At 37.4% G+C, this 11,167-nt stretch overlaps 2 protein-coding genes across 2 annotated transcripts; both read left to right on the top strand.

The window, feature by feature from the left end:
• The first annotated feature begins 6,931 nt into the window (after positions 1 to 6,931).
• On the top strand, positions 6,932 to 10,193 carry LOC100169643. Its single transcript, XM_001951260.5, has one exon. The coding sequence runs from the start codon at positions 7,158 to 7,160 to the stop codon at positions 10,167 to 10,169; it is 3,012 nt and encodes a 1,003-aa protein (XP_001951295.3). The 5' UTR covers positions 6,932 to 7,157; the 3' UTR covers positions 10,170 to 10,193.
• A 23-nt stretch (positions 10,194 to 10,216) lies between these two features.
• Positions 10,217 to 11,157, top strand: LOC100574725. The gene has a single exon (XM_003241571.4). The coding sequence runs from the start codon at positions 10,243 to 10,245 to the stop codon at positions 11,041 to 11,043; it is 801 nt and encodes a 266-aa protein (XP_003241619.3). The 5' UTR covers positions 10,217 to 10,242; the 3' UTR covers positions 11,044 to 11,157.
• The last annotated feature ends 10 nt before the right edge of the window (positions 11,158 to 11,167 follow it).

The following is an 11,167-nucleotide window of genomic DNA, read 5'->3' as shown; positions in this document are numbered from 1 at the left end:
TTGGAAATATACTGATGGTTTTAGCTAGTGGTTACGAAATAAATACAGAGTCATTTAAGAACTATTGTTTGGATACAGCAAAATATTATATTACTCTATATCCATGGTATTACATGCCCGCGAGTGTACATAAAATATTAATACACGGTGCTGATGTTATTCAACACGCACTACTTCCAATTGGTAATTTCTCAAAATATTTATATTACATTCGTACAAGCTTATTATTTTATATATTAACTATTAGGTCAATTATCCGAGGAAGCTCAGAAATGCAGAAATAAGGATTTTAAGATATTTAGACAACATCATTCAAGAAAAAATTCTAGGATCAATAATAATGAAGATCTTGTACATATGTTATGTGTATCATCTGATCCAGTAATATCAAGTTTACGTAACGCACTAAAAAAAAATATACTCAAGCTTTCCGATGAAGCACAAAAACTTGTAAATATCGAATAAATAAAGTAAAAATGTATATAAAAAACAGTTTATTATTCCATTGTTCACTAAATCCATTAAATAATAAAGCATCCTTTTTAACTATGATGTGTATGTAATGTAAAATCCATTTTTTTTTCTGAATAAATTTTACTAAATTAAAAATTTGAACGAAAATAAATTATTGTAAAAAAAAAAAAATTATAATTTTTAAAATATCAAAAATGTTAATAATAATGGGTTGAATTAAAAAAATAATGTCAAATTTGGAATTTTTGCCTTCGAATACATATGTTTTGATGTATTTAATAGTAATATCTAATAAATTAAAGGTGATATTAATTTCGGCAAGCTAAAATTACTTGTCAAACCACTGTGCGCCGTTGCGTCTTTTTTATATTATTGTTTTAGTTGTGGGCGCGAATCGCCACGTCCTTATTGTTATTATTTGTAAGGCACAAAGTGCCACTTTATATTGTATTTGTAAGGCGCTAATCGCCAACATCTTATGTTGTTTTTGGTTAGGTGCAAATCGCCTGCCGTATGTATATTATTGTTCTTTTACTATAGGATAGGTAGCAGCTGGCCAGCCGAGCACCGTCGTATCTGTGAGTTTTTTTATGTATATCTTATTATTAATATTATTTGAATTATTGTCCGGCTCGAACAGCCAGCGATTTACACTTATTATTTGTACCAAGGGCGCTAATCGCCGCGAAGCTATTATTGTATTTGTAAGTGCAATTTGTGCAATTTATTATATTAATTTTAGTGTGCGCTAATCGCCACCGTTTGTGTCCTGGTACGTGTGTGAATCACCGTATTTTTTATATTTTATTATTATTGTATAGGATCAAGTGAGTCGCTGATCGCTTGCTATACATTATAATTATATATTGTAACAAGGAATTCCATGCATTTACCGTTGCACTGGATTCATGGTGGCAGTATCCAAACAATGATTTAAACTATTATCCAAAAAAGTAAATTTTAAAATGCAAGGCTGGGCATTAACGCATTAAAAATTAAAATTAAGTTAAAACGTTAACTTGCCCAGCCTTGGTAAAATGCAATATTCTATCGCATACTTTGTATACTTACAATATGTCAATTTATAAAAACCAGGTTAGCAACAAGAATTCCGAATGTCACAGTACAAATTACAGATTGTTCTGTAATTCAATTCTTTACAAATCCAGACAATAAACATTTAAATGATGTATTGGTGTTGGCATGTCTGTATGTCTATTATGACAATGCAAAACTGTCTGAAAAGTACACAGTATGTAATAATGTTTAGAAATATATAAGAGTTATTATAATAATTTTATAATATTACCATTACAAAATGCTGTCTGATACTACATCATTATTTGAAATTTATTAAAGATTTGCCAATTATTTGTCCTCAGTTATCCAATATATATAAACACATGCGAATTATGATGTGTATTGTACGGTCCTCTTTCGTCGACAAAGAATCACTAAGGACAACACTACGAGACTTAGTCGATAAAAATTATTTAACCATTATGACATAAAATACATACACCATATACAACCTTGATATAACCAAGATCCATGGCTCATTGAAAAATATTAAAACTCCAGCAATAGTGAAGGATATATTAAACATAAATAAAGAAACTTACTTGACTTCAGCAATATTTTATAATGTAATTTTTTTTGTTTGTCTTAGAACATCTGCAATGGTTTTTACATTTCAAATATATATATCATTGTGTGTTTGTTTCAGCTTCCAACAACAATCTACCAAATAACATCTGCCAAATATGAACCAGCTGTTAACAAAACAATTATTTTTAAAAAATTTCAGAAAAAAGTTACCTTCATCAAAACATTTATAAATTCAATTCTCCGAGATAATTTTAATAACACTAATTTGCATACTATAAACAATCTATATATCCAGATTTGTTGATACAGTTATTATAACCTAATAATTTGCACTACAACCTACTAGTATAATTTATTTCTGTACACACACACATATATATACACACCTAAACACCCACCGCATACTAGCACTCGAAGTTTTGATCGGCGAACCCGTCCACTTCTCCTGAGTTGCTGTATATAACACAGATACACAGGTCGGTCGGTGTGTGAGTGATGCGCAGAAGTCTATGCTGACCGGGCACATGGTCTATTGCATGGTCTATATTGTATCGTTCCCGGCGCGAACAAGTATATTATATACTATATCCAGTATGTTATATTATACTATATCTAGTATATTATATTATATCCAGTCAAATTAGGTTTTCAGCTCGGAAAAATTCCCACCTAGCTGAATTTTGGTACACATCTCTATTACATCGTTGTAAACAATGTGTAAAAAGTCGACCTCGATATCATGTACGCGTTAAAGGTTATTCGAGGTCAAAGGTCACGGAATTGGCCTTTTTTAATATCTCGTTTTTTATACAAACGGTTATTCGCAGGAAAAATTTTTTGTACGATCCATTTCATTATCAATATAATAAACGACCATGGTAATAACCACGTTATCGGTTATGATTAATTCTTATCACTTATCACGGAAATAATGTGTACCAACCAACACTGAAATACAAAAATTCCCATGCATTTCCCTCAAATTCAAACGTAATTCAAATTTATGTATTTTTAAATTCAAATAAATAAAAATAAATATAATAAAATAAAATAATATAAAATAATATAATATAATATAATATTTTAAATAATAACTTTTTGGAAACGGTATCTAGAGTAGTATTCCTCGAAGAACAAATCGACCAAGCCCGGATCAGTTTATATTTTTGGCAAAAAAACCGACTAAAATCGTATAACGCTGGTGTGTTAGACAGAATTAGATAGAATCGGAAAAATACAATGTACTAAATAAAATTAGCCATACATGGACACATGGTACATCACCATAGACACCATGTTATTTACCTATTCATTGCATTTTATCTTATCATAATATTGGGTCATAAAAGTAAAATTTGGACACTCAAAAATTAATTGGGGATAAACGTGTATATTTATAATACTATTATACTATACCGAATATATTTTATGCTTTTCGACTTCAGGATTATTGGAATATTGTCAATTTAGTAGATCGTGTACTCCGTGTGTCATCACAACCACAGTGAACTTTCTTTATTCAGTCACTGCCGACTAGTAGATTTTCCGCAGTTTCCAAATTTTTAGTTTTATTTTGACGTATAATTGTTTTTATAAATTAACATATTGTTTTTTAATATGTTTTCCTGCGAGGTTTGCCAAGCTGAGTTTATGTCCATTTCAGGTTTAAATAAGCATTTAAGGACAAAACATGAGGGTTTTAAAAAGCACAAACTTTTGAAAAAAAATGTGTACTTCTGTAATGATTGTGATGAATCATTTAATCTTAAGTCATTGTTAATTAAACACGTCAAAGGTCACATAAATATCACCGACAATAATATATCATGTTCATTTGCTACATGTAGTAAGTCTTTTCATAAGATGAACGCATTGATTTCCCATTTAAAATCTGTACATAATGTGAATATTGAGTCAACATTTCTAAATTTTAAAAACATCGAAGGTAAATATTAAATAATAATGTAGGAGTTTATTTTAAACTTTAATAAGCACATGTGCAAATTAATTTACTGATTTTTAAATATATGACAGATTTTAATTGTTGGAAAAAAGATATTGAAGAAAAAGAATTGTGTCAGTATGTAAAGTCAACATCATCCAAAACAAATGAAGATAAAAAATACATTTATTATTATTGTCATAGGTCATTTGCTCCAAGAATCATGAACAAAGTAAATTTAATAATTTAAATAGTTAATAATATCTCTGAGAATAATATCATAAAATAATAAAACAGGGGTATAAATCTTCAAAGAGTGGTGGATCAGTTAAGACTGGTCATGTTTGTCCATCTAACATAAAAGTGCACATTGATTACCAAAATATTAAAGTAAATTTTTGTAGTACTCATCTATGGCACACATATGACATTGGAAAACAAAGATTATTTGTTGAAGATAGAAGCATGATTGCAGGTAGATACTTAGCTTTATTGTGTACATATATTTTTATCCAAATAATTATAATATCAATAAATAATATTTTGTACAGGAAAATTAGCTTTTATTAAACAATTTTTATATTGGACTGCAGACAGTATTAAACGATTTGTTAAATGATAAAGACACAGAAGACTACGGAAAATATTTTAAATCCATGTATTCTTACAGAGTGGAAAAGTGGGCCTATTTCAATAGGAAATATATTGGGATCAATACCAACATGTATTTGGAAGCACTGCATAAGAATATTAAACATTGTTATTTAGATGGAAAACAATGCAAACGATTAGACATTTCTATTAATGCACTACTTGCTTTAGTAAGAGATAAAAGTTTTGAAAGAATAATAAAAATTTCAAAACAAAAAAAAACACATAAAATTAAACAAATTATTGCAGCACATAACAAAAGTTTGAAAATTACACCAGATATGATAGTGAAAGTTGATGATTACTGGTTGGTAAACTCAGAAACAGAAGTTAATTTACAATATAAAATAGAAAAGACATTAATATCATGTAATGATTGTATATTGTTCTGTGATAAATGCAAAATATGTGTACATACATATAAATGCTCATGTATGAATAACATTATTTATTTTAATATTTGCAAGCATATTCATGCATGTGCTAAAACAGAGACTGTGGATAGTTTGCAACGGGATGAAAACCAGATTTTACCACCAACGAAAAAATTAAATGTTGATAATGCTTTCCAACAGACAATTATAGAATCTGACTTAAACACGAAAACTAATGAAATTAAGAATAAACTAGAAATCATATATGGTATGGCATATAATTCGAGCAGAATTACAAGAGACTGATACAACATACATTATTAATCAATGTGATAAAATAATTTCAAAATTAACCAATAATAAAAGTTTTAAAGAAATCACCACAAATGGAAGCAATAAAAGAAAAATTGAATCGCAAGAAAGATTTTTTTCAAAAAAAAAAAATGTCTAAGGCAGCAGCATACTTTATCTTCTTTAGAGAGCAAACACATCAGACAATCCTTAAGTACAAATAAAGGAACGTTAAATATAAGTACATCTGCAACGTTTGATCACTCTTATATTATTGACTAAGATTATTCATTATTCTATTAAGTGAATTACAGGTACCTGCACATAATAATATTATTTATATAACTCCTATATTTTAATTTATTGTAATAATTGTTTTGATGTTTTTGGTTGTTTAAAATATGTATTATTGACTAAGATTTTTAATTATTCTATTAAGTGAATTACAGGTATCTGCACATAATAATATTATTTATATAACTCCTATATTTTAATTTATTGTAATAATTGTTTTGACGTTTTTGGTTGTTTAAAATATGTATTATTGACTAAGATTTTTAATTATTCTATTAAGTGAATTACAGGTACCTGTGTGTTTACATGTGTGTTTTTTCATGTCAATTTAATTTATTAGTTATTAAATACCTGTTTAAAGACTGTAACAACTCTTGACTGCATGTATATAAGTGTATCGTATAAAAAATAAAAATTTTAAATACTTATATTCCAAAATTATTAATATTTGTCCTGACCATCTAATACAAACGATTAGACCTTTCTATTAATGCACTACTTGCTATGTATGTGTATATACATATAAATGCTCATGTATGAATAACATTATTTATTTTATTTATATATTCTATTCATGCATGTGCTAAAACAGAGACTAATGCTTGTGTTGTATTGTTGAAAATTGTGAGTCAATTGTGTGTCCTGACGTACACATTATTTCCGTGATAAGTGATAAGAATTAATCATAACCGATAACGTGGTTATTACCATGGTCGTTTATTATATTGATAATGAAATGGATCGTACAAAAAATTTTTCCCGCAAATAACCGTTCGTTAATTTGGCCGGTTAAATATCTGTTATCAGCTGATTAAGCGTAATCGGAGTTTAATCACAGACTGTACAACTGGACCATAGATAAAAGATAGTATCTATAGCCGTGACTGGACCTAAACAATAAACAAAATTAAAAAAAAAAATTAACTGTAAATATTATTTCATTTAAATACCACCAATTTCCAAGAGTATCTTATTACCAATACATCGCGGCGAAGGCACGTGATTGGACGCGCCAAGGAATCTACGGGAAGTTTTCAGGCGGACTGTAAAAACGGAGCGGTGTTAAATTTTTTACGCCACGGTTTCACTTGGCTGGCGTTTTCCTTTCCACGGGTGGCTTGCAGACAGCTGTTCTCGTGGTCAGCTGATCTTCAGCTGGATTAGGATTTTACATTTTTAAATTTGCGTTTTTAACACGCTGTAGTGGTAGCACCGTAGTACATAGCAATTATTGTATACAATCATTATATTGTTGTATTTTGTAATTAATAAATGTTAAGGGTTTGGGAGACACTGGGCTTGTAATCTATTGCAGTTGGATTATTGCTAATGTAATTCTCGTCATTGTTTTTCATCGCGAGTTGTTAATAAATAATATTGTTGTAGGGAACTCGGGCGGTTCATCGTTTTATCGGTACTTATTCTTAAGTGTATTGAGTGATCATTTCGTGTTTTCGTTAACTTCCGCGTAGAACAAGTACTCGACTGTACGTTTGAAGCGGACGTCGTCGGACACCGAAAAAATGTACAAACTACCCAGCCTGGCGAAAATGGCGTACTACGCGTGCGACAATATCAAACGTGACAAGTTTGACTTGCTGGACACGCCGGACATCGATATGCGAAATTGTTGCGAGTCGCTGTTAGAATTATTCAAAGTCGACAAAGACCAAGGCGAGCACAACGATAGGCAGACAATGTTCAGGAGGTCTCTGTTCGCCATCAATGACGATATTTTTAAACACATATGCGAGAAGGCAGCGTTCAACGGGCACATTGAATGTCTGAAACTAGCACACGAGATTGGCGTGCCTTGGGACACCGTGCCTGGACGGACCGGTTTCAGTGGTAAAGCGTGTAATCTGGCGGCGAAAGCCGGCCATCTGGAATGTCTAAGGTACGCCATTGAAAAAGGGTGTCCCTTTGACGAGGATATGTGCAGCAACGCCGCGATGAACGGACACCTGGAGTGCCTGAAATACGCAAGGGAAAACGGGTGTCCTTGGTACGTGGATACGTGCAGTAACGCCGCGATGAACGGACACCTGGAGTGCCTGAAATACGCACGAGAAAACGGATGTCCTTGGTACGAGGATACGTGCAGTAACGCCGCGATGAACGGACACCTGGAGTGCCTGAAATACGCAAGGGAAAACGGGTGTCCTTGGTACGTGGATACGTGCAGTAACGCCGCGATGAACGGACACCTGGAGTGCCTGAAATACGCACGAGAAAACGGGTGCCCGTGGAACGAGAAGACGTGCAGCTACGCCGCGAAGAAGGGACACCTGGAGTGCCTGAAATACGCAAGGGAAAACGGGTGTCCTTGTGACGAGGATACATGCAACTACGCCGCGTTGAATGGACACCTGGAGTGCCTGAAATACGCGTGGGAAAACGGGTGCCCGTGGAACGAGAAGACGTGCAGCAACGCCGCAAAGAACGGACACCTGGAGTGCCTGAAATACGCACGGGAAAACAAGTGCCGCTGGGACAATCAGACGTGCGAAAACGCCGCGTTGAACGGTCACCTGGAGTGCCTGAAATACGCATGCGAAAACGGGTGCCCGTGGAACGAGAAGACGTACAGCAACGCCGCGTTGAACGGTAACCTAAAGTTCCTGGCTTACGCACTGGAAAACGGGTGCTCGTGGAACAAGAAGACGTGCAGCGACGCCGCGAAGAACGGACACCTGGAGTGCCTGAAATACGCACGAGAAAACGGGTGCCCGTGGAACGAGAAGACGTGCAGCAACGCCGCGAAGAACGGACACCTGGATTGCCTGAAATACGCACGAGAAAACGGGTGCCCGTGGAACGAGAAGACGTGCAGCAACGCCGCGAAGAACGGACACCTGGAGTGCCTGAAATACGCACGAGAAAACGGGTGTCCTTGGGACAAGGATACGTGCAGCAACGCCGCGACTAACGGACGGTGCATCAGCATCGGGACACCGAACAACGAACCATGGTTTAGTATGGATGTCGGTAATATCAGTAACTTCAGTACAGGTAACCTAAAGTTGTTCGAGGATACGTGCAGCAACGCCGAAACTAACAGACAGGGCTTCAGCATCGGGACACCGAACAACGAACCATGGTTTAGTATGGATGTCGGTAATATCAGTAACTTCAGTACAGGTAACCTAAAGTTGTTCGAGGATACGTGCAGCAACGACGCGACTAACGGACAGTGCATCAGCATCAGGACACCGAACAACAAACCATTGTTTAGTATGGATGTCGGTAATATCAGTAACTTCGGTACAGGTAACCTAAAGTTGTTCGAGGATACGTGCAGCAACGCCGAAACTAACAGACAGGGCTTCAGCATCGGGACACCGAACAACGAACCATGGTTTAGTATGGATGTCGGTAATATCAGTAACTTCAGTACAGGTAACCTAAAGTTGTTCGAGGATACGTGCAGCAACGACGCGACTAACGGACAGTGCATCAGCATCAGGACACCGAACAACGAACCATTGTTTAGTATGGATGTCGGTAATATCAGTAACTTCAGTACAGGTAACCTAAAGTTGTTCGAGGATACGTGCAGCAACGCCGAAACTAACAGACAGGGCTTCAGCATCGGGACACCGAACAACGAACCATTGTTTAGTATGGATGTCGGTAATATCAGTAACTTCAGTACAGGTAACCTAAAGTTGTTCGAGGATACGTGCAGCAATGCCGAAACTAACAGACAGGGCTTCAGCATCGGGACACCGAACAACGAACCATGGTTTAGTATGGATGTCGGTAATATCAGTAACTTCAGTACAGGTAACCTAAAGTTGTTCGAGGATACGTGCAGCAACGCCGAAACTAACAGACAGGGCTTCAGCATCGGGACACCGAAATACGAACCACGGTTTAGTCTGAATATCGGTAATAACAGTAACTTCAGTACAGGTAAACTAAAGTTGTACGAGGATACGTGCAGCAACGCCGCGATGAATGGACACCTGGAGTGCCTGAAATACGCACGGGAAAACGGGTGCCCGTGGAACAAGAACACATGCAGCTACGCCGCGAAGAACGGACACCTGGAGTGCCTGAAATACGCAAGGGAAAATGGGTGTCCTTGGGACGAGGATACGTGCTGTAACGCCGCGATGAACGGACACCTGGAGTGCCTGAAATACGCAAGGGAAAATGGGTGTCCTTGGGCCGAGGATACGTGCAGTAACGCCGCGATGAACGGACACCTGGAGTGCCTGAAATACGCAAGGGAAAACGGGTGCCCGTGGAACGAGAACACATGCAGCTACGCCGCGAAGAACGGACACCTGGAGTGCCTGAAATACGCAAGGGAAAACGGGTGCCCGTGGAACGAGAAGACGTGCAGCTACGCCGCGAAGAAGGGACACCTGGAGTGCCTGAAATACGCAAGGGAAAACGGGTGTCCTTGGGACGAGGATACGTGCAGTAACGCCGCGATGAACGGACACCTGGTAGTGCCTGCATTACGCACGGGAAAACGGGTGCCCGTGGAACGAGAAGACGTACAGCAACGCCGCGTCGAACCGTAACCTAATGTTCCCGGCTTACGCACGGGAAGACGAGTGCACGTTGTACGAGATACGTGCAGCAAAGCCGCGATGAATGGACACTTGGAATTGCCTGAAATACGCACGGGAAAACGGGTGCCCGTGGAACGAGAAGACGTGCAGCAACGCCGCGAAGAACGGACACCTGGAGTGCGTGAAATACGCAAGGGAAAACGGGTGTCCTTGGGACGAGGATACGTGCAGTAACGCCGCGATGAACGGACACCTGGAGTGCCTGGATTACGCACGGGAAAACGGGTGCCCGTGGAACGAGAAGACGTACAGCAACGCCGCGTCGAACGGTAACCTAAAGTTCCTGGCTTACGCACGGAAAAACGGGTTCTCGTGGAACGAGAAAACGTGCAGCGACGCCGCGAAGAACGGACACCTGGAGTGCCTGAAATACGCACGAGAAAACGGGTGCCCGTGGAACGAGAAAACGTGCAGCGACGCCGCGAAGAACGGACACCTGGAGTGCCTGAAATACGCACGAGAAAACGGGTGCCCGTGGAACGAGAAGACGTGCAGCAACGCCGCGAAGAACGGACACCTGGAGTGCCTGAAATACGCACGAGAAAACGGGTGTCCTTGGGACGAGGATACGTGCAGCAACGCCGCGAAGAACGGACACCTGAAGTGCCTGAAGTACGCACGAGAAAACGGGTGCCCGTGGAACGAGAAGACGTGCGGCAACGCCGCGGCTAAAGGACAATTTGAGTACAGACGGCAATTCGGGTGTGATTGGGACGAGGATACGTGCAGCAACGCCACGTTGAATCGATACCTGGAGTGCCTGATATACGCACGGCAAAACGGGTGCCCCTGGGACGGGACTTACAGTTACAGATACCTATAAAAGCAATAATGTAAATGAAGTATCAACAAACAAATTTTTAAAAATATTCTTAAAAAATTATAAACAAATTATTTATGTATTTTAATAATACATTATTTGACAATTTATTTTTCAAAGTACTTAT

The sequence above is a fragment of the Acyrthosiphon pisum genome, chromosome X, assembly GCF_005508785.2.
Source record: "Acyrthosiphon pisum isolate AL4f chromosome X, pea_aphid_22Mar2018_4r6ur, whole genome shotgun sequence".
NCBI lineage: Eukaryota > Metazoa > Arthropoda > Insecta > Hemiptera > Aphididae > Acyrthosiphon > Acyrthosiphon pisum.
The sequence above is the reverse complement of the archived record's forward strand: the minus strand, read 5'-3'. Positions and strand labels throughout refer to the sequence as shown.

What these genes read in the sequence shown, in the direction of transcription:
- LOC100169643 (XM_001951260.5), top strand. Translation starts at nt 7,158, where the DNA reads ATGTACAAACTACCCAGCCTGGCGAAAATGGCGTACTACGCGTGCGAC.
- LOC100574725 (XM_003241571.4), top strand. Translation starts at nt 10,243, where the DNA reads ATGGACACTTGGAATTGCCTGAAATACGCACGGGAAAACGGGTGCCCG.